Genomic DNA, 26,875 nt, shown 5'->3' with positions numbered 1-26,875 from the left:
TAATTACAACTACTTTAGATTTTAGGTTGGTTTCTGTTGGGGGGTTTTAGCTGGCACTACATTGTTATCACCTCTGGCTCAGTTGATTGGCTGTGCTCACCACTTGTCACTCCCCCTACTATGCATCTCAACATGCATTTAAGGGGAGACAGTGGCCACACACAGACACTCATGGATCAGAAAGGAACAATGGAGCACACAGCTTGATGGAACTCAACAGGGAGAGGCTCAGGTAGAAACTTTGAAATTTAGAATTGTATTTAATTACAACTACTTTAGATTTTAGGTTGGTTTCTGTTGGGGGGTTTTAGCTGGCACTACATTGTTATCACCTCTGGCTCAGTTGATTGGCTGTGCTCACCACTTGTCACTCCCCCTACTATGCATCTCAACATGCATTTAAGGGGAGACAGTGGCCACACACAGACACTCATGGATCAGAAAGGAACAATGGAGCACACAGCTTGATGGAACTCAACAGGGAGAGGCTCAGGTAGAAACTTCGAAACTTTAGAACTTGTATTTAATTAGAACCATTCAGTGAGTTAAAACATCAGCATGTGGACCATTCAGATCCGGCAATCTGAGCTATCAGTCGGGCGGGTGGGGCTCTTAGCCATGGTAGGCAACCCACCTAGGAGAAGGTCACTCTGAGGTAAAAACCAGGACTGTGAGAATTTGCGACCCCACATTCCTTAACTAGCATTGAAAAGCCAACCATGAAGAACAAAGTCATCTCAAATCCTATACTTCCAGCGGCGGGAGTCCGCAGGAGCATCGCGGCGGATGGTGGTGCTGGTCCTCCTTCCGGAGGACATCATGACGACAGGGCCTCAAACCCACGGGAACGAGGGAGGGTTCTGTCTGACCACAGCATCCCATTCAATGCACTCATGCGTTGTCGGAGACCATTTGTAATGGGGACCTTCAACGCATGCACAGTGAGAGAAGAAGCTAGACTGGTGGAATTGGCACATTGTGCTGAAGAACAGGGGGTAGAGATCCTGGGAGTCCAGGAACACAGAAGAGTCCACACTGGCGACAAGATAGTTTACCACCAAGTAGAGAAACGCACGTTCATCACTGCATCTGCGGGGCGAAACGGGCCCAGGCTGCAACAGGGGGTGTGGGAATAATGCTGGGTTCTCTGGCGCGCAGAGCTCTCCGACGGGTACACAAGCACACTGAAAGGATCCTCATAGCTGAGTTTGCAGGTAACCCAGTAACAACAGTCATAGTGGTGTACTCGCCCACTAACACGGCACTACCTGAGAAGGTTGAGGAGTTCTATGAGGACCTCACAGAAGCAGTCCGTGGTGTCCCAGCGCACAACTTCCTGGCAATCCTTGGCGACTTCAACGCCAGGATTGGACAGGAGGATGCACCATTCCCATACCATGAGTCTACCAACCGCAACGGCACATACCTCAAAGCCCTTCTCATGGAACACCAGCTCCTGGCAGCGAACACCATGTTCCGAAAGAGAACAGGGAAGAGATGGACTTTCAGAGACCGAGCCTCACGGCCTGGGGAGCAACCTAGGCTATACCAGTTGGACTATATCCTAGTGAGGCAAAAGTGGAGGAATTCCATCCTGAACGCTGAGCCATACAGCACGTTCAGCTCTGTAGGCTCTGATCACCGTGTGGTCTCCATGAGGGTGCGACTGAGCCTCAGGGTACCCAAGCCAAGCCCCAAGATTCGGCATGACTGGAAGGCATTCACGACCAATCCGGGCCTTCAAACCAGGTACACGGAGGAAGTCAGGAAGCGCTTCCGGCAGCTTGATAGGGGAGAGGAGCCCAGCCGTGAATATGGGAGATTCATCACAGCGAATGAGGAGGCGACCAGACTGTGTGTACCAGTGTTGAACAGAGTAAGAGCACCACCACGGTCCAGACATCCGAAGGTTGTAGCAGCACGAGGCAGGATGGAGGAAGCACGACTCAACGTTGAGCGTGAACCAACAGAGGAGGGTCGCGAGACACTGAACGAAGCCAAACAGTCTCTCTTCAGCACCTACGACACCATCAAAGGGGAGGAAGTGATGGAAAGTGTGCGAAGAGTGCAGGCAGCGCAGGGGGAAAGGCAATACGGGGAGGCCTGGAAGGTAATAAATGAGATGACAGGGCGGAAGAGGGCCAAGGAGGGCCAGGTTGAGGGACACAGCCCAGAGGAGAGAGTGGCAACATGGTTCGACCACTTCCAAAGGCTCCTGGGAACATCAGTGGAAGAGGGAGAGGAGGAAAATATACCAACAGTCCTCCAGGGCCTGAACATCAACGATGGACCCTTCTCAATCAGCGAGCTCGCCAGGGCAAAATCCACCCTAAGAGAGGGAAAAAGCGCTGGGCCGGATGGCATACCTCCAGAGGTCTTGAAGAACTGCGACCTAGACAACCTCATCCTAGACTTTTGCAACAATGCTCTACAGCACAACAAGCAACCTGAAATATGGTCTCTGTCTAACATCATCCCGGTGCCTAAAGCTGGGGACCTCTCAAAGCCAGACAACTACAGAGGCATCAGCCTGACATGTATCACTGCTAAGGTCTTCAACCGAATGATACTGAACAGGATACGGCATGCCATCGACCCTCACCTGAGAGAGAACCAAAATGGTTTTCGAGAGGAGAGAACAACCGTAGCACAGATCCTGGCATTAAGGAGATTAATAGAGGAGGTGAAAAAGGACAACCTAGCAGCTGTACTGTGCTTCATTGACTTCAAAAAGGCTTTTGATTCTATCCACAGAAGCAAGATGGTGAAGATCCTTGAGGCCTACAATGTCCCTCCCAACATTCTCCGGGCTATCGAGACCATGTACGCAAGAACAAGGGCCAGAGTGGTGACCCCGGATGGCAGCAGTGAGGTGTTTGACATCCGAGCTGGTGTAATGCAAGGAGACACCCTAGCCCCCTACCTCTTCATCATAGTTCTAGATTATGCGCTCAGGAAAGCCATAGGTGGACGAGAACAAGAGCTTGGCTTCACACTAACACCAAGGAGGTCAAGGCGGCATCCCGCAGTAGTTCTGACAGACCTGGACTATGCGGACGACATCAGCCTGCTCTCCGACAGCATGGAACAAGCACAAGAACTCCTGAACAGGGTGGAGATAGAGTGTGCCAAAGTTGGTCTCAGGCTAAATGCTAAGAAAACTGAGGTTATCACCTATAACCTACCTGATCACTCACCTCTGACAACAACAGAAGGAGCTGTGTTGAAGGAAGTCAAGGACTTCAAGTACCTGGGCGCATGGGTCGACTCAACTGAGAAAGACCTTAAAGTAAGGAAGGCACTCGCTTGGAGGGCCCTGAACGGCATGAACAGTGTATGGAACTCCAACCTCCCCCGCCAAATCAAACTCAGCTTCTTCTTCGCAACAGTGGAGTCTGTTCTCCTATATGGCAGTGAATGCTGGACCCTGAAGCCAACCCTGCAGAAGTCTCTAAATGGGTGCTACACTAGAATGTTGCGTGCAGTACTCAACATCAACAGGAGTGCACATGTTACCAACGAGAACCTGTATGAGGGTATACCAAGGGTAAGCGAGAAAATTGCCACCAGAAGAATGAGACTAGCAGGACACTGCCAAAGACACCAGGAGCTTCCAGCCAGCAAATTGGTACTGTGGGAGCCAACACATGGGCACCGGTCGCGAGGACGTCCCACAAAAACATACGTGGACGTACTCAAGGAAGACGTAGGGACACAGAACACCAATGAGCTGGCCAGATGTATGGAGAACCGAGATGACTGGAAACAACGATGGAGGGCTCGTCTGAGGACGACCTAGATAGATAGATAGATATCTCCGCAACCGTTGCCCCGATCCATGCCAAATTTTGCACACACACTCCTTGCCTGCCAAACCACAACCTCGTCAATTCTCACATAGCCCTCTTCTAGCGCCACCATGAGGCCGATTCTTGCAAAACACATTTTTGGACACGGCTCCTACATATTTTGCCCTAAAATCACGCAAATCGCTACACATTCTGTCTACACTCATGTCATCAACATGGATCTGTCCCATATAGCGCCACCATCAGGCCGATTTTTTCAAGCACATTTTTGGACACTGCTCCTACAGATTTTGCCCTAAAATCACGCAAATCAGTACACAGTATGTCTACACTCATCTCATCACCATGGATCTGTCCCATGTAGCGCCACCATCAGGCTGATTTTTTAAAACACATTTTTGGACACTGCTCCTACACATTTTGGCCTAAAATCACACTGCGACCTGACGGTCGCTTATCTCCTGATTAGGGAGTCTTACTGGTATTATGGCACCAATACTAGGTCTTTGTTTCTGGGGCTGTGGACAGTTCAGGGAAGGCCTACCTGGCGATGTCAGCGTCGAAGGAGGACACCGGCTGGTTGAGCCTCTGGTAGCGACGTATGAAGGCGTCTTTGTTGATCTCCCAGATCTCCCGGTACTTGTCCCACGTCTGCAGGTAGGTCTGCAGGTGCACGGCGTTGGAGGCCGTCCCCGCTGACACCGCAGCCTGGATCTTCACTATCTCTTCATCTTCCTCTGGAGAGACACAATGGAGGACATGGAGGACCTTATGAGCTATAGGTTTGTACAGTATAGTAAAACATATCGTCACTGTCGGGCAGAAACCTCGTATCTCCAAGTTTCAAATGTTTTTTGGTTAAGCAAAGCCCTGCTTCATCATACAAGACCGTTGCACAAAACTAGTGAAAACAGCAGATCTACAAGAACGCCTCGAGGCGTTGTGTGCTTGTAGATCGGCTGTTTTCACTAGTTTGTTAATTTTTTAGATGATAAATACAAAACGAACGGATGTGGACATAGAAGGTTTCCACCCGACAACGACAATATATAATATACTAGATTAAGTGAATAAGCTAGGTTTTTATAGTAAAACATATATAAAATACTAGATTAAGAGAATAAAAAAACAACTACCCAAAATGAAAAACAATAACTGAATGAAACTGCCCTTTGTGTTTGCAAAACCAACTAAAACGATATAAGTTTTGGTCTTGTTTGACTGATTTCATGCTTTAGTGTTTTAGGTGGATATAAAATCTATCTCCCACATGGATCTGTCCCATTTCCTATATTCTCTCCTGATTGGCTACGACTGCCTTCTTAAAGTTTGTGTATGCGACGTGACGGTCGCTTATCTCCCGATTAGGGAGTCTTGCTGGTTTAACTGTGGCAGTTTTAACTGTGAATACTTTTTTTATTAGGCTACACAAAACCTTTTCTTTGGTTGGTTGGGAATTTATTTGGCGATAACAAAGAAAGGGCACAAAATCAGCACTTCCGAAAACCTCAACATCTCACACGAGTATCACTCGGGAATTCTCAAAAAAGTTTTTATCCTCCATGAGAAGAAAAACTTTCATAAACTCTGACAACTCTCTCCCCTGACAAATACCAAAAATGATGTCCGTGCGCCCTCAGCTTGACCTTCTGCCCCTCCAAACATGTGATGCCAGGGACGTGCTGGCCATTGGGAAAAGCGGGACAACTCCCGAACGGCCGGTTCATTCCCGGCCGGTCCAGGCCGGCCATTAGGAAAAAATCAAACCTCGGCTCGAAGTGGAGCGGTGAATCTGTGTGTGTGTGTGTTTGTGTTTGTGCCTGCACAACAGCGCCCCTCCTTTAACTTGTGTGGCCACTCAAGGTATTGCCAGGCTACAGACATACCCAGCCAGCCAGCCACATAGCCAGCCAGCCAGCCAGCCAGCCAGCCACGGACATACCTGTCTATTGGGAGCGCTTTCACCGCTCCAAAAATTTAACTGTTTGCACAAAAGTAAAAATTAAACTGTTTGCACAAAAGTAGTGAAAACAGCAGATCTACAAGCACAGGCGTTGTGTGCTTGTAGATCGGCTGTTTTCACTAGTTTAAATCATTTTTAAAATGATAAATACAAAACAAACAGTTTTGGATATAAGGTTTCCACCCGACAACGACGAAATATAACTCATGTAATTGGCCCACTGGCTTGTCACTTGTCATGATCTGAAATGGTAAATCTTTGAGTAGCAGCAGCGCTATAGAGAGAGAGATCTCTCTCTATAGCGCGCAATGAGGGCCTCTCCAAGTCTTTTTCCCGGGCTGAATCAGGGGCCCAGCATGTCCCTGTGTGATGCCCTGCGGCCACAGTGGCCTTGATGACCTGCCCACACTGCCCTCATTGCCCTCACTGCCCACACTGCCCCTGATGAACTCACTGTTCTCTCCTCTGCCTCGTTCTTATTAGTTCTTTTTTTTTTTTTCACACTCATGAGGCCGGTTCAACAAATGCCCTCTAAATCAGTAGTTCTCACACTTTCAAGATTTTCAAAAATAGCAGATGTTCAAGCTCGCAGTGAGCTCGATGTTCAAGCTCGCAGTGAGCTTGTATATCTGCTATTTTTGAATAGCCAACGCAAAGATCGAACATGTCACAGATGTTTTCCCGGTTTTAACTCATACAGTGCCGCCGGCCACAAGGGGCGCTAGAGTGCCAGAAATGTCTCCATAGACCTTCGCTCTAGCTTCCGTCGACACTGTCCCAAGTGCCTTGGGATTTCACTCCGGCCAATGCTATGGGTGACGATAGGAGGAAGCTAGCTGACACGTAGCCAAAATGCTAACCCATTTAGAAGCCCGATCTAAAGCTATTTCAGTCGCAAAAAACTTTTTCTTTGGGTCTGGGAACACAATCCGGAGAAAATCCTGTCTAAAGATGTGATTTATCATTGGAGTGGGCGGCGCGATGCGGCCGTTAGCACGACTACGGCCCGTGGATGGCCGAGTCTAAGTCCCGGCCATGGATGGAAATTTAGACCGGGGCTTCGTTGAGGCCTCCAATTAAATAATTCATTTTATTAAATATCCCGAACTAGTTCGGGATAGGCACCCTGGCATACGTCGCGCCGCCGACAGTATATATTGAGGTTTTTTTGGGGGGCTCTAAACTTTATTTTGAACCATTTTCAATGGAATAAATCGTCGGACCATCTAGCGTCTCTCGTTGGCTAGCGCTGGACGAGCCGGGACCACCCACGTTGCTCCAAGCAGCTCGGGGTAAGTAAAATAGCAAATAAAATATTGTATTGGATTGAAATAAAGCCAAACTTGTTCGGGATAGGCACTGTAAGGGTTAATGGGTTAAATTGTAAATAGCCTCAAAAGCGCTAAAAGTCTAAAGTTATTTTGTGAAATAAAAAGCTTTACAGAATTTATTCGTTAAAGTTTTACTATGTAACTTTTTTTATAAAACAAATCTTAAAATTGTCCTAACTGTTAAATCGCTAAAGTTTTAGAACACCCACTCCGTTATTTTCAGCTTCTGAAGCCTTCTCTTTATATGTTTTCTATGAGCCGTGAGGGGGGGAGAATTTCGCGCCATGATTACGTAATCTGCATCATCTGTATACGTTGTGTATACGTTGCCCAATCACATCGCCGATCATGCACACATGGTACACTACCGGCCAATGCAGCGCATCTTGAAGTGGGGTCGCCATATTTGTAGTCGCCCGTGTGTCTCTTTACTCAAAAGGTAATTCTCGCCTACCAGGCAGGGTGAAATAGTCCGTTTCTCCGGAATGCCTGAACGCACAGGAACCAGGGACCCCTCTAAAGATAGCTCTCGGCGTTGTGGAGGCAGACGCGGGGGTGTGAAGGTACGAAAAACGGGCGAAAGACGCGAACGCGACCGCGGTTTGCTATATGGCTACTGACCACTAGTTGAGAATCTTACACAGTATAGCTTTAATGTTCACCTTAATGTCATGCCCAAAATATGGTAAACTAGAAAAGAGTGCTCCTCAGTGCACAGGTCTGGCCCAGTGTTGATGGAATGTGACAAATCTGACAGATCCGTCGCTATAAAAGGTCGATGTGAAAAATGCAGGGCAGAGGCTTTTCCTTTGTATGTGCGCACAGTTTTGCTTTAATCGGGCCAATGTGCTGGAGATTAGCTGTTCAGAGATATATACGGACGGACGGACGGCCGGACGGACGGACGGACAGACGGGGCAAAACCAGCACAAGTGGTCGCATTAATAAAAACAAAACTTAAAAGGTTCTCTTTTTTGAATGTGACGATTGTCTAGTATTAACAAACCACACACCACACTGTTAGCTGCCTTAAGTCCTTTTCACAGCATGGGACTCAGGTGCGTTTGGGGCCATGTACATCCTCAGGCACACTAGCCTCGGGCTAACTTCACTTCCACTCTCTACAGAGGGTGGAAGTGAGGGGGTGTCCCAGGGTTAGATAGCCCCAAGTTTCCTGGAACTCATTTAAAGAAGTTAACTGTGTGCAAACCGATGTGTAAAGGGTCTTAATTAGCCGTGAGCCAGAGCTGTAGTCTACCCTGGGGCTACGGGACAACCCTGGGACCAAATATGTGCGGTTCCAAAAGAGCTCCGTTGTGACCATTAAAACAGTCAGCTGTATAAACCTCATAAACAGCTGAATGTAACATGACTGGCTGGTGTTTGTGTGCAGAGGTGGAAAAGTACAGTAACTATGGACATTTACTCAAGTACTGCACATAATGTTCATTTGTCAGTGCTTTTCTACTTCAACTCTAGTACATCTCAGAGGCTAATATTGTAGGTTACTCCACTACAATTATTTGAGAACCAATGAATCCCTATAGGTTACTTCAACTCTTTGAGACAAAGAAGTCGCCAGCACTCAAGGAATCTCCTTTTAACATGATTTTATTTACCTCACTGGACAGTAGCAACGTACGCATTTCGACCTTGGTGCTGGACAAAGACCAAAAAGGTCTTCCTCTACTTCATCTACTTCCTCTACTACTGCATTGTGAACTTGCAGATCAGCTATTTTCAAAATATTTTCACAAATTTAAAATACTTTCTTCATAATGAGTTATTTAACTTTAGCTACTCTTTTGAATACAGGACTCTTACTTGCATTGAGTATTTCTACATTTTGGTCCAGTAAGCACAGCTACGCTGAATGTTCAGATTTTCTCCCCCCATTGGTATAAAGCTCATAAATAAGAGAATGAAACTTGACTGAGTGTTGTTTGTGTGCGCGTTAGTGTGAGTTCAAACAATTGCGGCCATTCAGTTCTCTCATTACATCGCTAAGCCATGGAGTGTCGGTTGAAGTGTCTGGATTGGGAACGGGGGGAGCGCTGCGATGGGAGGGATACCGAATACTTTGGACGCTGCTTTATTTTTCATGAGATCTATTGCAGATAATTTCACGGTTCTCTGTGGGACGTTTGCGGAGGAATTTCCTGCCGTTCGCCAGCTTATTACATGAGAAATGAGTGAGTGGATTGCGGGGTAAAATGGGAAAGCAAGCACATTTACTGTAAGCTTGGACAACATGCAAAAGCAGACCTCATCAAATGGGACGTCCGTGCACCAGCTTATTGTTACAAGAACCCAGAAGTGTTTATTTCTCACACACTCATTGTTGCTGTCGGGTGTGGAAACCTCCATACACTTCATGTCCAAAACGCACGCGTTTGAACGGGGCCAATGTAGCTATTATTTAGTTGCAAGCTCCTATTAAATACTTTTCATTGGTGAACATTTAACCCAGTAGTTTTCAAACTTTTCCGTGTCGAGGACCGCCAAATTGATATGTATTTGGCTGCGGACCCGCCATCTGAAAAGAGTCTGTGCCCCTGGAACCCCCCCCCCCCCCCCCCAAGTTTAGCTATTTTTGCTACTTTTGCATGACACTCTGGTACAACGAAGTCATTAAATAATAATAATATATATTATTATGAAGACCCAAGGTTTCTGCCCAACAGCAACGACATGTTGGTTGGACGGACGGACGGACGGATTCTTCTGCAAAGACCGTGCAAAGACAACAATATAATCAACAGCAATATAATCCTACTACTAGTAAGACACCTGAGGGTGGAATGCGACCTCAGGGCCAATTCTTGACTATCTGGCCAACCACAGCGTTTCTCTGACGATTCTAGTTGTTATCATTCTGGGGGGAGTTTGTTCATGTTTTTGTGAGGGTATCAACCCTAGGAGACACGGGGAGAACATGCAAACTCCACACAGAAAGGCCCTATCGCCAACCCCACCTAGGGTGTGAGCGATAGGGCCTAAACATGGAGATGTGGAGAACACTATATTATGATGTCATATGGGACTACCGTCATAAACAGTAGCCATTGTTAGGCCGGAGTCAATGGCTGTCTGTCTGACTGTCTGTACAGGAAGTGATGTCACATGACATACTTTTTATGCCCATATATGAGTCATTCTGTACCACATCTCCATGTTTAGGCCAAACAGGTTTGCTCCATTTCTCCATGTATAGGTCCAAATGACCTCGCCCTAAAGGGCGAGGTCGCGCCAATTCTTGACCATCTGGCCAACCACAGCGTTTCTCTGACAATTCTAATTGTTGTCATTCTGGGGGGAGTTTGTTCATGTTTTTGTGAGGGTATCAACCCTAGGAGACACGGGGAGAACATGCAAACTCCACACAGAAAGGCCCTATCGCTCACACCCTTGGTTGGGTTGGCGATAGGGCCTTTCTGTGTGGAGTTTGCCTAAACATGGAGATGTGGTACAGAAGGACTCATATATGGGCATAAAAAGTATGTCATGTGATGTGACATCACTTCCTGTACAGACAGTCAGACAGACAGCCATTGTCTCCGACCTAACAATAGCTACTGTCTATGACGGTAGTTCCATATGACATATTGGACTAGACTATCTCCATATATAGTGTTATCCATATCTCCATGTTAGGACTCATATATGGGCATAAAAAGTATGTCATGTGACATCACTTCCTGTACAGACAGTCAGCCATTGACTCCGGATTAACAATAGCTACCGTCTATGACGGTAGTCCCATATGACATATTGGACTAGACTATCTCCATATATAGTGTTATCCACATCTCCATGTTTAGACAGCCAATGACTCCGGCCTAACAATGGCTACTTTCTATGACGGTAGTCCCATATGACATGATGGACTGGACTATCTCCATATATAGTGTTATCCACATTTCGTGTAGCCGCCCTGTACAGGAAGTGATGTCACAACTCGCTGACATCACACTGACATCACAGAGGATACGGACGGTCACGAGGATACGGAAGGAAGGAAGGACACTCAAGCGACACGGTTCTTCAGAGTATATGCGACCTTCGGTCGCAATAAATGATACCAACTCTGTCGTGCGCGCGTGCATCTGTGGTGCACGTACTGTATCTTGAGAACCTGTGCAGTGCCCAGGGTGGAGTAGGTCGGATATGCGGTTGTCCAGAACTGCTAATCCAACCAATATGCCCATATATAGTTATAGTATATGGAGATCCGGTTGTCCAGAACCTTTCCAGAGCCTCCATTATAATTCATCGTACAATGGCAGAGAACAAACATACAAGTAATAAAACGCATCGCCCAGCCCTGCTTCAAAGCATAATAATCAAATACAGGGGAAACCATAACAAGAAGTCCCACAGCGCCCACAACCCACTACATACAGTACTTAACATGTTCCCACCTCCACACACTCTCACTGAAGAGATCTCGACACCGCCTTGAAGACAGACACCAACGCTAGTTGAAAGCCGTCTTTTTCACGGGTGAACACGCACGCACGCACGCACGCACACGCGCACACACACACACACACACACACACACACACACACACACACACACACACACACACACACACACACACACACACACACACACACACACACACACACAGGCATGTCACTGTAGAGTACATGGGGTTATAACACAGGAGCTAGCACTGTTCCCAGTGGATGTAGAACACAGTTGATAGAGAGGCAAATTGACAGGGAATAAGTATGTGAGGTGAGACGTGCTGATAGAACCGGGAGCAATGGTGTGTGTGTGTGTGTGTGTGTGTGTGTGTGTGTGTGTGATCTATATATAGTAAGTATGACATGTACTGTATATAGACCGTGAGCCACTGGGGTTGGTCGGTACCATCTGAGGGCAATAATTCTCATAGTGATTTTTGTCAAGGTATACATGTCTAGAGTTAGAAAATATGTGATAGCATTGCACCAGTGGTAGCTGTATAGGTGCTATCATGCAATTTACTTATATAACACTAGGCGAAAATTAGATGGGTCAATATATTAAAACATACTTCTTAACACTTCCAGAAAAATTACAGAAGGTTTTTCCAATTGGTTCTGGTACATCTAGGCATGCTGAAAAACATACTGAAAATCTGGGGGAGTATATGTATATATGGCAAGATGGCGCCCAAGTTGGCTGTCAGGAGCTTAAAATGGCTATATAATACTAATACTAATACTTCTCAACCTATAAAGGTGCTTTTGGTATCTAACCCTAGGTTTTAGGGCTCAAGAAATGTGCCTGAATCAGTGAAATTACCTGCAATTAATTATGTATTGCCAAATCCAAGATGGCGTTCATCACAAGGTTATGTTCCATTGTACTAAATTAGGTAAAAACAACAAATTCGCCTATTTTGATTGAAAATGACCAACATTGTCACATAGAATCAGATCAATCTTAGTTGCTTCAGGTCAAGGTCTATCTCATTCCTTCTCATCCAAGCAGGCAGCAGATCTGACTGGTTGACATGGGAATGACATGTACAGTATTCACCTCACCATTGACATGTAGTTATTTGTGGTAATCTACAGTGTAGCAAGTATGCTGGAAACATGGTGACTTTCAACAATGTACAGTAATTGTGCAAAACTGATGCAAGGATCAAATACATGTGGTTGCAGCATATGAGGGGCTGACAGGCAACTTCAGATATAGGTCCTGAATGAAAGATGGCCTTTTGTAGCTTATCCGCAGGACTCTTAAAGTGGTTTCTGTCAACTGGGCCAAAGATATTTGAACAGATAGAGCAGTACCTGGACTGCACATCATCTCCATCCTACTGGCTGACAGTGGGTAGACAACTTAATTTTCCATACACTTCACATCTACCATTGGTGACAAGGTGAGCTTCTCTCTCATGGAGCACTTGATGAAGTACTACTTCCTTGCTGGCCATGTAGACTACAGTATGCTAGAGATCTAACCCAGTACCTGCTGAAGATACATGTGCATTGTGCTCCATGCCAGCATAGAGGGTAAGCCCAGACCTGGTCTGCCAGCACTATGATGGATTCTGCAACATTGTCTCTGATGACGAGTTGGGGAGCAGAAGAGCAGAAGATCAGAAAAGTCTGCTGAGCTTGTGTGTGAATGGATACCTTCCCCAAAATGTGCAGAAACAGGGGAAGTTGAAGGACTAGTGTGTCTTGGTTGTAAAAGATTGGGGTGTATCATCACCCACTGAAAGATCACACCATCATCTCAACAATACCATCAATTGTACCCACTCTGTTGTGAATGCTGTGAATAGTAATGTTCTTTACCCAAGTGAGATGTCATCCTGATGAGCAATAACAATTAGCAAAGGCTGGTGAGCAAGTTGTACGGGTACACCTTAAGTGTCAACGATGGATACTGCTGTCATCTCTGGAAAGGGTGTGATACACATGCTCAGGGATGAAACTGTCCTGTTGGTGTATTGGGTGTATCAGGTGGACCTACAGTACAGTGTAAAGTACAGATGGAGTATTGGGATGGAACAGACCTGTGCAACCTCATATTTGTATGCAAAGGCAAGATGAGAGCATTAAAACATTTGCTGACAGGGAACGTTCCAGGCTACCCTGATGTGCTGGGTGAAGTAGGTGCCACAAGTTAACAACAGCCAGTTGCCATGTTGCACCATGTGTTGAGGGCTCATATACAAGTGAAGTTGTGGAAAGTGGCAGACCGCCATGCTCACTGATGTCAACTTTGGATGGGAGATAACATTTTTGCTAATGATGACCTGGTGTGATGTGGTCCATTATAGTGGTCCAGTATCACTTTAGGGCACAGAGAAAGAAGTGTATCACTGTTGTTGTTGTTGAGCTACTGTAATTTCTCTGGTGAAGATCGTGGCTGAGGCGATGTTCAAGATACAGATGAGGAGTGATGTCGATATGGAGGATACTTTTGAGGATGAGGTAGACCAGGGTAAGATAATTGTGTGTGTGTCAATCAGGAGGGGAAGGTCCAGGAGGATGTGGGTGGACTTTCTAATCTCCATTATGAGTTGGAATATATGCAGATATTGGCCCGGTCATTTTCTGATTTCTCATAATTGCTGCCTATGGGCCGAAGTCCAGACTGATAACGTGTGAGTGAATCCATGTTATCTGTCTGGCTAATGTCAGGCTGGGTCCCCATATGAATACAAATCAACAACAAAAACATCATAGGAAAAAAAAATCTAGGTTTGAACAGATAGAGGCGTTAAATGGATGGATTAAAAGGTGATATTCATGTACTGTATGTAATGGTAAACAGAATGTTATCGTATGCATTAGTTACACACCTACACTATATTTAGTTTATTGAATTTCATCAAACATTGCCTTGGATGTTTTTAAATCTTTGGGAAACTTTTGTGTTACATCTTTCTAAAAAATGCAAAGTAACTCTCATGTACTAGTAGTCATTATGTTGTCACTGCTGTAACATTTCTGGAGATGGAAACAACTTTTTAGAAAAATATATAGTCTAAGCTGTATCTCAACCATTTTTGAAAGAGAGAGAATCAATATTAAGAGAGAACCATCAGTTTGAAGTTGAATTCTTCATTCGGATTTTGAAAACTGTGTTTTGGCACATGGTTATAAATGGAGTGATAACACACAGAAAGCTACCACAGATGCAAGGCTATCACATATTTCCTAGTACTAGGGATGTATACCTTCCCAAAAATCACTATGAGAATCATTGCAACCAGAAGGTACAGATGACCCCAAATTTGGGGCCCTTGCTCACAGAGTATTGTCATAATTATATAGTCACTATGTTGTCACTGCCTGTAATAAAGAACAATTCTAGATATGCTATTTTTTACAACTTTACTGAACTATATATAGTCTGAGCTTTATCCAAACCATTTTTCAAAGAGATTGGATCAATAATAAGAGAGAACCATCAGTTTGAAGTACACTGTTCCATTCGGATTTTGAAAACTGTTTTTTAGCATGTTGTTATAAAAGGAGTGATAACACACAGACAGCTACCACCACTGCAATGCTATCACATGTTTCTAAGTACTAGGGATATATACCTTCCCAAAAATCACTATGAGAATTATTGCCCTCAGATGGTACCGATGACCCCATATCTGGGGTCCTGGCCCACGGTCTAATAGTACACAAGCCATCTCTCTCTGCCTACCTCAAAATCTCCCACTTTCATTTACCATTTAAGGCACTTATTATTGTACATACCCTATGACGGGGGTCAGCAACCCGCGGCTCTAGAGCCGCATGCGGCTCTTTAGCGCCACCCTAGTGGCTCCCTGGAGCTTTTTCAAAAATTTATGAAAATGGAAAAAGATGGGGGGAAAATGTATTTTTTGTTTCAACGATTTTTTTATCGTCACTTTCGGGCAGAGACCTTGTATCTCCAAGTTTCAAATTTGTATATATATATTTTTTTGCAAAGTAGGCTTAAAGCCCTGCTTCATCATACAAGACTGACACACAAAGGTAGTGAAAACAGCAGATCTACAAGCACACTGCAACGCCTCGCACCGCGAGGCGTTGTGTGCTTGTAGATCGGCTGTTGTCACTAGTTTAGTTCATCTATCTATAAATGCGAGAAGTCTCTGCGTGTCTGTCTGTCTGTGTGTCTGTAATCCGCGTATCTCGAGAACCGTTCGTTCCACCGGCTTCAGATTCGGCACGCGCGTTCCCCGCCGCGGCACGGAGTGCAGTGCCGGGCCTCGACCCGACCCGACGCGCGGTTTTCCCGAACCGGCGCGAAACATTCGGAATCTCCTTATGTGGGCTGATTGTTGACATCAGGCTGTTCCGGAGGAAATCGGCGCAAGCGCTGACTCATTGTGACATCACTTCATAAAAGGCTCTGACATCACGTACGTACATGAGTCAACAAAAAAATCTCTGTGAGTGTGTATGTATGTAATCCGCGTATCTCGAGAACCGTTTGTCCCACCGGCACGCGCGTTCTCCATATATGGGCATAAAATGAATGCCCCAGACAGATACAGATATCTCCATATATGGACATAAATGGACAGAGGCAAACAGATGGTCAAAGATCTCCATATATGGGCATAAAATGGACGCAGACAGACAGATACAGATATCTCCATATATGGGCATAAATGGACACAGGCAAACAGATGTTCAAAACGGGTCCTATGACAACAGGTATAATGAGGTTTGCATTAAAGGGGGAACCGGCACTGTGTCTGCAACACAGTTGGAGGCACAGACAGATACTCCATATATGGGCATAACATGGACGCAGATAGACAGATATCTCCATATATGGGCATAAAATGGACCCATAACTATAACTGCAGTGATATCCATATATGAACATAAAATGGACGCCGACAGACAGACAGACAGATACAGATATCTCCATATATGGGCATAAATGGACACAGGCAGACAGATGGTCAAAACGGGTCCTATGAAAACAGGTATAATGGGGTTTGCATTAAAGGGCGGGGCATTCATTCCCTATTTACATTGTTCCGAGTTGGCCGATCGCCGACTAGACGCTGGGCCGCCCGAAGGGCGGCCCAGCTTCTAGTTTTTATAAATGATAAATACAAAACGAAGTTTTGGACATACAAGGTTTCTACCCAACAACGACGATATATAAGGCTTTTATAATTTTTTGCGGCTCCAGACAGATTTGTTTTGTTTTTTTTTGGTCCAATATGGCTCTTTCAACATTTTGGGTTGCCAACCCCTGCCCTATGTTATGCTATGTGTATACTGTACACTTATTTCTCTCTTCTTTCCATCACAAGAGTGAGCTTGAAGATAAAAAAAAAAGATCAAAGGTTTGAATAATCTTTAAAAATCGTTGTAAAATGAAGAGATGTGATGTGTGCGCCAGGTGCCCCTATGTTCCCCCTTCACCCCTGCTCTCAGTCAACCCTGCGCGCGCACACTAAGGATGGGACGATAAGCGATATTATCGTTTATCGTGATAAAAAACCCTCGCGATAATCATATCGTGGAGATTTAATGTATCGTGATATCGTCCTCCGTCATGCACTGGGTTCAATTCACCTTTTATTTGCCGAGCTGCATATCCGGTACCACTTAAACCCTCTATAATTGGGAAAAGATAGTTATATAATACATACTTGATACAGTCTTTTTTCACTCAAATGTCTTTTCCAAAAAAATAGCAGATCTACAAGCTCACAACGCGTTGTTATGAGCTTGCAGATCTGCTATTTGTTGGCAAATGTTCTGTCCCAGGATAATAGATTTTGATTATCGCGATAATATCGTAAATCGCGATTTCTTTTGTCACAATAATCGTGATATCACATTTTCATATCATCCCATCCCTAGTGCACACATGCACATGCACACGCGCGCACACACACACACACGCACACACACACACACACACACACACACACACACACACACACACACACACACACACACACACACAGTGCGCGGTCGCAGCTGCTGCCCCCATGGGTTTAAAAGGACAGCGGGCAGGCAGGGTGAGTGAGGCGAGGAGATGTGAAGCTATGTCGGGCGTCTCTCCAGAGGCTTGTAGAAGAGGAGGATGTTCTGGAGGATCTACAGAAATGTTCGTGAGGAGAAACTACACAAATGGCCGCCTGCATTCCCAGAGGTCACGGGGGGGGGGGGCGGAGAGGAAAGAAAGTGCAGCCTGCAGTGATCAGAAAAGTACTCACATTTTGTTATCAATACCCTGTTGTAGAAATACAACAGTTACAAGTACAAGTTCGGTATAAAAGAATTACGTAAATGTATTAAGTAAATGTACAAAAAGTATTGGCATCAAAATATACGTAAAGTACCAAAAGTAAAAGTACTCATTATGTAGAATGTCCCATTTCACAAATGTTCTAATAAAATATAAAATGTATAAAAAAAACTAGACCAGGTCACCTGGTCGTGCCAGACCCGCAATGAAAACTAGTATGGCACTTAACTAACACATGAACACACAGGATTTTATAGTCTCAGCAACAAAGCGTAGTGAGCTTGTAGATCGGCTGTTTTCACTAGTAGTGGAGGCTCTAAGCCCGAAAAATAACCTGTTAACTTCAAGTCATGATGCAAAGGTCCCCTTTGGTATGGAAGTACCTTAGGGCCATAGGAAAGAATTTATCCAAAGAGACAAGTTAGATCACCCTTCATTTTCTATTTATAGCCATTTTAAAAATGGCTGCCGACAATTATCCCCAATACACCAGACCCCATATCTTTGCTTCTGTTAGAGCTATAATAATAATATTGGTGTCAAAGTGTACATTTTTGGGGTCTAGGAACTCAACTAAACAGGTGTCAATGCAAAAAAAACAATACTTCACTAATTAACATGACAGCGGGGGGTAAAATGTACAAATTTCATGAAAAATAACACGTTTTAACAGGGTAACTTACCCCCACCCCTCCCCCTAAACTTTGATTCACTTTTCCTTTGGTATGGAAGTACCTTAGGGCCATAGGAAACAATTTATCCAAAGAGACAATTTAGATCACTCTTCATTTTCTATCTATAGCCATTTTAAAAATGGCCGCCGACAATAAACCACTATTACACCAGACCCCAACTTTGCTTCTGTTAGAGCTATAATAATAATATTGGTGTCAAAGTGTACATTTTTGGAGTCTAGGAATTCAAATAAACAGGTTTCAATGCAAAAAAAACAATACTTTACTAATTAACATGACAGCGGGGGGTAAAATATGCAAATTTCATGAAAAAAGAATACTATTTAACAGGGTAACTTACCCCCCCACCCCTCCCCCTAAACTTTGATTCAATTTTCCTTTGGTATGGAAGTACCTTGTGGCCATAGGAAACAATTTATCCAAAGAGACAATTTAGATCACCCTTCATTTTCTATCTATAGCCATTTAAAAAATGGCCGCCAACAATAAACCACTATTACACCAGACCCCAACTTTGCTTCTGTGAGAGCTATAATAATAATATTGGTGTCAAAGTGTACATTTTTGGGGTCTAGGAATTCAACTAAACAGGTTTCAATGCAAAAAAACCAATACTTCACTAATTTACATGACAGCGGGGGGTAAAATATGCAAATTTCATGAAAAAGAATACGTTTTAACAAGGTAACTTACCCCCCACCCCCACCCCTCCCCCTAAACTTTGATTCAATTTTCCTTTGGTATGGAAGTACCTTGTGGCCATAGGAAACAATTTATCCAAAGAGACAATTTAGATCACCCTTCATTTTCTATCTATAGCCATTTAAAAAATGGCCGCCAACAATAAACCACTATTACACCAGACCCCAACTTTACTTCTGTTAGAGCTATAATAATAATATTGGTGTCAAAGTGTACATTTTTGGGGTCTAGGAATTCAACTAAACAGGTTTCAATGAAAAAAACAATATGTTTCAACAGGAGTAAAATTTGCAAAGAAAAATTAGTTTTAACAGGGTAATGTTCCTTTTTCTCCCCATTTGGCAATGAAGTAGGCTACCTCAGGGTAATAGGGAAGAAATTATCCAAAGAGATTAGATCACCCTTCATTTCTGAAATATACACGTTTTTTTTTAAATGGCAGCCATCATTTACACTTACAACACAGCCTATATCTTTGCTTCTGATAGAGATATCATTTCTGGGGTAAAATAATCAGATTAAATTGGTTTCAAGACAACAAGAAAACAATAGTTTTCTCATTACCTTCAAAATGGAGGTGAAATAATTAATCACATTTCATTAATAGTTAACAAATCATTTACTGATGCAAACTTGGACACATCATCAGTGTTGTTTCCTGGAGTCACTGGGTGTTTTGGGTCCTGCAAGAGTCAGCCTCCTCAGGCGACCCGACTTAAACTGATCAGACCTCGTTATGTATCCAAGTGGCATGCTTCTGTCCCCACTGCTCTCCCCTCTTAATCTGGAGGCTTTTTCTGCTTTATCCCCAATGTTGCCTATGGCTCTTCTTTGTTGGCAACTGTTATGCACAGTGGCGTAGCTGTGCTTAGGGAGTGACTGGCAAATTCCAGACTGCAGATGTCAGGTCTCAATCTGGAATGGGAGATGTGTGGTGGAATTTTCAGCTGCCTCTCCAGGTCAACTGTCATCACTCAGTCTCGGGCTGTGGAGAGCAAACCAGCAGAGCAGTTCTTTGGTGTTTTCTCTGACCTTTTCCCTTCCTTGACACAGTGAATGGCCTTAGCTGTGGCTTGGGAGTATTGGATGCCCTTGATGCCCTTGCTGAATGCTTAAAGGACCAGGTCACCTCTGGGACAACCAGATCTTATTTTATTGTTGTGTGGGACACGATCAACACAATCCTGAATAATTTTTTGTGTTCAATCTGTGTTTTTAGATATGTTAGTATTTCAGCATGCTACAACTGGTCATATGATGCATTTTGCATCATATGACCAGTTGTAGCATGCTGAAATCGGCTGAAATACTAAAATATCTAAAAACACAGATTGAACACAAAAAATAACTCAGGATTGTGTTGATCGTGTCCCACACAACAATAAAATAAGATCTGGTTGCCCCAGAGGTGACCTGGTCCTTTAAGCGATGGATTTCAGGACCTGGTCGTTCCTCAATAGAAACCGGCCCTCAGGCCTCACCCAGCGCCTTGGAGCAGCTGCTCAGGATATGTTCAGGATATGTACGGTACCTGGGTGCTCAGGATGTGTACTGCACACAAACTCCTCCCTGACTGAGCTGAAACAGAGCCTGAGTTTATTGGTCTTCCTGTACAGCCTGATTTTGCTTAGGCTGCGGCCACAGCCATCTTCATTCAGCCATCATAGATGAGTAGAGGCCAGAGGATTTTTGGGTGCATTTCATGCCCTTGAATCTTCCAGGGAGCCCCCTCCATGTCAGCACTGGTTGCCTTGATGGAATCTCTGTCATTCAGAGTGCGGTTGAAGACATTTCCAAGGCTCATCACCGGATTCTCAATGACTGATGGGATCTGGTGTTCTCCCAGACTGAAGCGAATTTGTCTATAATATTCCCCTTCTTTTGGATAATCTTTCCCTTACCAGGTATATTCCAGCACATGCCATTGCTCACAGTTTTGGACCATCTAAGGCAATGGCACTGCCAGCATTCCATGCTTTAATGGGGAGCAACACAGCCTTTGGCAAGGGCAAGAAGACAGTCCGTGCGGCAGTCCTTGCCTGAACTCACCTTACCTCTTCAGCTGCTCTCTGGCCCTAGCCCCACAACTGAGATGATCTCAGATGAGCTCAGTGTAGTGAGTGCCTAAACCCAACCCTAATCCTAACCTCAGTAAAACTATGCCTAAACCCAACCCTAACCCTAACCTCAGTAAAACTATGCCTAAAACTAACCCTAACCAGACCCAGTGCACATTTCAGAACGCACCCTTTGATACACTCGGACTGAAACACCAAGCAGAAAACACTCTCCCGTTTCCGGGGATGACATTAGGACTGTGTCCTAATGCTCGACTCTCCCTCTTCCTTCACAAAGGAAGCTACTTTGATCACATGCCACCAAGCAGTGATGCACTCTATTGGAAGTGCAAGACAGACTGTATTATTGTAGCTATGGGTTCTGGTGTAATAGTGGTTTATTGTCGTCTGCCATTTTTAAAATGGCTATAAATAGAAAATGAAGGGTGATCTAACTTGTCTCTTTGGATTTGTTTTTTCCTATGGCCCTAAGGTACTTCCATACCAAAGGAAAAGTAAATCAAAGTTTAGGGGGAGGGGTGGGGGGTAAGTTACCCTGTTAAAACATATTATATTTTCATGAAATATGCATATTTTACCCTCCGCTGTCCTGTTAATTAATGAAGTATTGGGTTTTTTGCATTAAAACCTGTTTAGTTGAATTCCTAGACCCCATAAATGTACACTTTGACACCAATAATATTATTATAGCTCTAACAGAAGCAAAGTTGGGGTCTGGTGTAATAGTGGTTTATTGTTGGCGGCCATTTTTAAAATGGCTATAGATAGAAAATGAAGGGTGATCTAAATTGTCTCTTTGGATAAATTGTTTCCTATGGCCACAAGGTACTTCCATACCAAAGGAAAGGTGAATCAAAGTTTAGGGGGAGGGGTGGGGGTATAAGTTACCCCGTTAAAACGTATTCTTTTTCATGAAATTTGCACATTTTACCCCCCGCTGTTATGTTAATTAGTGAAGTATTGGGTTTTTTGCATTGAAACCTGTTAAGTTGAATTCCTAGACCCCAAAAATGTACACGTTGACACCAATATTATATTATTTTATATTATATATTATTTAAATGGCTATAGATAGAAAATGAAGGGTGATCTAAATTGTCTCTTTGGATACATTGTTCCCTATGGCCCTAAGGTAGTTCCATACCAAAGGAAAAGTGAATCAAAGTTTAGGGGGAGGGGTGGGGGGGTAGGTTACCCTGTTAAAACATGTGATTTTTCATGAAATTTGCATATTTTACCCCCCACTGTCATGTTAATTAGTGAAGTATTGTTTTTTTCTGCTTTGAAACCTATTTAATTGAATTCCTAGACCCCAAAAATGTACACTTTGACACCAATATTATTATTATAGCTCTAACAGGAGCAAAGATATGGGGTTTGGTGTAATAGTGGTTTATTGTTGGCGGCCATTTTTAAAATGGCTATAAAAAGAAAATGAAGGGTGATCTAACTTGTCTCTTTGGATAAATTCTTTCCTATGGCCCTAAGGTACTTCCATACCAAAGGAAAAGTGAATTAAAGTTTAGGGGGAGGGGTGGGGGGGTAGGTTACCCTGTTAAAACATGTTATTTTTCATGAAATTTGCATATTTTACCCCCCGCTGTCATGTTAATCAGTGAGGTATTGGGTTTTTTGCTTTGAAACCTATTTAATTGAATTCCTAGACCCCAAAAATGTACACTTTGACACCAATATTATTATTATAGCTCTAACAGAATCAAAGATATGGGGTCTGGTGTAATAATGGTTTATTGTTGGCGGCCATTTTCAAAATGGCTATAAAAAGAAAATGAAGGGTGATCTAACTTGTCTCTTTGGATAAATTCTTTCCAATGGCCCTAAGGTACTTCCATACCAAAGGGGACCTTTGCATCATGACTTGAAGTAAAATGTGTCTTAGAGCCTCCACTATAGTATGGCACTGAACTAACACATGAACACACAGGATTGTATAGGCTGAGCAGCTGGAAATGTTTGTGAGCTTGTAAATGGGCTGAGGAATTTATAGTGTCAGCAGCTCGTCAGCCAACTCAACTCAGCTGGTCCTGTACAGGTGACGGCACTCAAGGCAATCAGCCCAGCAAGGGAAGGGAGGGGCAGATGAGCAGGCACACTGAGGAAAAAAGGGACAGGCACACTGAGGAAAAGAGGGACCGACAGACCGACCGACAGACCGACCGACAAAGCCTTATGTAGGCCGACCCCCTGGGTCTGGCAATAATTAAAAAAATCTTTGGAAAAAAGCAGATCTACAAGCTCACAATGCGTCGCAAAGGCTAATTGTGTTCGTATAGACACTTGACAAAGCCGGACGCACCGCGGTGGAATCGTTTTTTATTACACAATACTTTTTCCAGATCTTTTTTAATCTAAATAAACTTAAACTATGCCATTTTAAAAACCCAAAAACCCAAAATTAAGCAGTTAAACCTGCTTTGAAAACGAATTAATATCAAACAGAGTTTGAAAACATCAAGACAAAAAATAAATAAATAGAAACGAATGAAAATTGTGAAACTATTATACCCTCGCTCTAGTGGACCCGATCCATGCCTTGGATATAACAGTCTGTATGAAGAGAGAATAGAAAGAAGCATTTATTTGCTGAGCTGAGGAACACAATCCAAAGCTTCCTATTCATGTAACGGGCACTCCAACCACTTGACCAGTGGTTCTCAACCTCAAGTTTGGTACCGATCAGTACCAAACTTTGCATGCCAGGAGGCAAAAGAAGTACCTTATTTCGATGTTCTTATACTTTTCGAAATATTTAACTTAAATGTTACGATGTGGAATTCATCGGGGCTATGATCAGGCTGAAACCTTGCCCAAATATGGAGTCATACGTCACAGGTATGTCACAGATGACTGATGTCATTGTACCTGCATCTATTCGCACAACATTGTCACTAACGTTATTTTCAACATGTAAACAACTTGCACCGTTTAATCCCAAGAGTGGCAGTGCGAGGCACATTTTAACTACCAAGCTTCAATTAACAGGGGCCAATGGTCCTGGACTCCAGTTACGTTCCCACAGAAGAGGAGAGAAGGGTCCTCAAGGAATGCCGTCGGGAAAGCTTCTGGCACAGGGCTTTGCCCTATTCGCTGGCGAGCATGTCCGTCACTCTAGTCATGATTGCTCGAGGAACTCTGACTGCATCGCCACGGTTCGGAGCTCTGCCCAAAGTTGCGTTCGCAGGACTGTTTGGCTACCTGACAGGGAAGATTTCCTACGTGAAGACATGCACAGAGAAGTTCAGGAGGCTAGAGAACTCGCCGCTGGGAGAGGCCCTGAGAGAAAGGAGCCGACGACCACCACAACACCCTCAGGGCTCCCAGTCGGAGCTGGGTGACCCTCCAGAGGGGGAGAGGACCAAGAGCCCCTATGATGATTTAAGGACGAAGAACAGAGAGAGATATGAAGTCACCCAAAATCCTGAGACCCTGGTCACAGGTGAACCGGAGCCTGGGCCTGACAAACCTCAGCCTAAGAAAGAAGTAAAGAACATCTATGGAGACATCTGGCAGGAATGAATGTGTGGGCCTATTCGAGCAATATCATGCGTATGCAAGGTATATCGTCACTGTCGGGCAGAAACCTTGTATCTCCAAGTTTCTAATTTGTAAATTTTTTCACAAAGCAAAGCCCTGCTTCATCATACAAGGCCGTCGCACAAAAGTAGTGAAAACAGCAGATCTACAAGCACACAACGCGAGCGTTGTGTGCTTTAGATCGGCTGTTTTCACTAGTTTAGTTCATTTTTCAAATGATAACGCTTTTGGACATATAAGGTTTCCACCCAACAACAATGATATGTATGTTTGTGTGTGTGTCCTATATCTGGCTTTGTCTGTTTGTCACGAGACTCAGAGCACCTGATTGGCTCACATCTGTCTGGTTTGTACGCCCACATCACAAATTAAATCATAAATAGCACCGCCCACATCACACTGGGTGTGATTTATTTTTCTTTCTGGGAATTGAGTGGGCACCGGCTTGACTGATTGGCCAACATAGACGACCCAATGGGTTAGCTGGTCAGCCGGGCACTGTGGCACAAACGTGATGCAAAGCATCTCTGGCTTGCACGACCCCCTCCTCAGCTTCACTGATTGGCTGAGCTTTGCATCACGTTTCTACTGTTTCCTCAAAATAAATGGTGCGCACAAGACAATGTGGCATAAGCCGGAGACTCCCACTCGTCAGATAATAAGTATGGCTAACTTGATGTAGGCCACCGTTTCTCAGATGGGGGTACGTGTACCCCTAGGGGTACGCAGGGCTACTGCAGGGGGTACGTGAGGAAAACTAGAAAATGGGAATATGTATTTACTCTTATGGTTAATGATACAACATTGACAGAGTTTGTGTGAACCTGATCTGTACATTTCTAAACCAAATTACATCAATAACTTGACGATAAAGTTATCAAATAGAAAGCAATGTTTATTTGCCATTATGCTGTTTTATTTTGAAACGTATTGGCATTGGAACTGGACTTTTGTTGTCAGTTTTGCTGTAGTCAGGTGAAGGGGGTACTTGGCTTCAGAAATCAGTATAAGGGGTACTGCAGCCAAAAAACATTGAGAACCACTGATGTAGGCTACATCAGGTAATAAGAGTATTGCTTTGATCCGGTCCGAGTCTACAGACTAAATTTAATAGCTACTCTGTTCTGATTCTGCACTACATTGATGACTCAGTAGCCATTTTGCTCCAATTAATCTCAACTAACATGACAATGAAATTGCGTGAACAGTTTTGCTAGGATCGATTCACTAATAATAAGCCCACTTTGAAGCTAATTAGGGCCAAGGGCCCAGGAGAAGGTCTCCTTGCTCCTCTCTCCTTATTGATGTATTTTTTTTAGATAACCCTGGTGCATATTTAAGGCCAAGGCTACACGGAGCTGGATATTTGTGAATCTAGACATTTTTTGGTGCTGTTGGGGCATGTAGCCACACGAAGCTGGATATTTTGGCAGTGAATCTGGATATTTTTCAATCCGGATAAATAAGTGGAGACACTGAAAAATATCCGCTTCACTGGATCCGTGTAGTCATGATACCCGGATATATCTCTGAAGACTTTACTGTGTGTGTGCTTGTTAGACCTAGATATCTTTGTCGTGTGGACCTAGATATTTTTCTATGTGGATATCTGAAAAACCAGGATATATGAAATATCCAGCTCCGTGTGGACCTAGATATTTTTCTATGTGGATATCTGAAAAACCTGGATATATGAAATATCCAGCTCCGTGTAGCCATGGTCTTAGTGCAGGGTTTCTCACCCTGGGAGTCCAGGGGCGTCGTAGAATACTTATATACGGTATTATATTATTTGACTTTTTGACAAAATATTTGACTTTGTAAAACAGCCCTTAGTTGCACTTCAGGGGTGCCATGGATGAAAACGTTTTATACAGGGGTGACCTGAGACAAAAGTGTTTGAGAACCACCGGTTTAGAGTCTAAACTTTAGACTTAAGCTAGGTTCTTGGTTTACCTATGATCCTAGATAACTGTGGCACTACACCGTCTCTCTGCATTTGATGTAT

At 44.1% G+C, this 26,875-nt stretch overlaps 1 protein-coding gene across 1 annotated transcript in view; it reads right to left on the bottom strand.

Moving 5' to 3' along the window:
• The window catches only part of dnah2 (dynein, axonemal, heavy chain 2), a gene marked incomplete at both ends in the record, with an annotated part of 552,347 nt that overhangs the window by 379,274 nt on the left and 146,198 nt on the right, over positions 1-26,875 (bottom strand). The window contains 1 exon segment of the mRNA XM_080741500.1: positions 4,354-4,546. Within this exon segment, the coding sequence (XP_080597626.1) occupies positions 4,354-4,546 (193 nt within the window).

This window comes from Nannobrachium achirus, assembly GCF_963921795.1.
Source record: "Nannobrachium achirus genome assembly, chromosome: 14".
Classification (NCBI taxonomy): domain Eukaryota; kingdom Metazoa; phylum Chordata; class Actinopteri; order Myctophiformes; family Myctophidae; genus Nannobrachium; species Nannobrachium achirus.
This window is presented reverse-complemented; position numbering and strand designations above follow the sequence as displayed.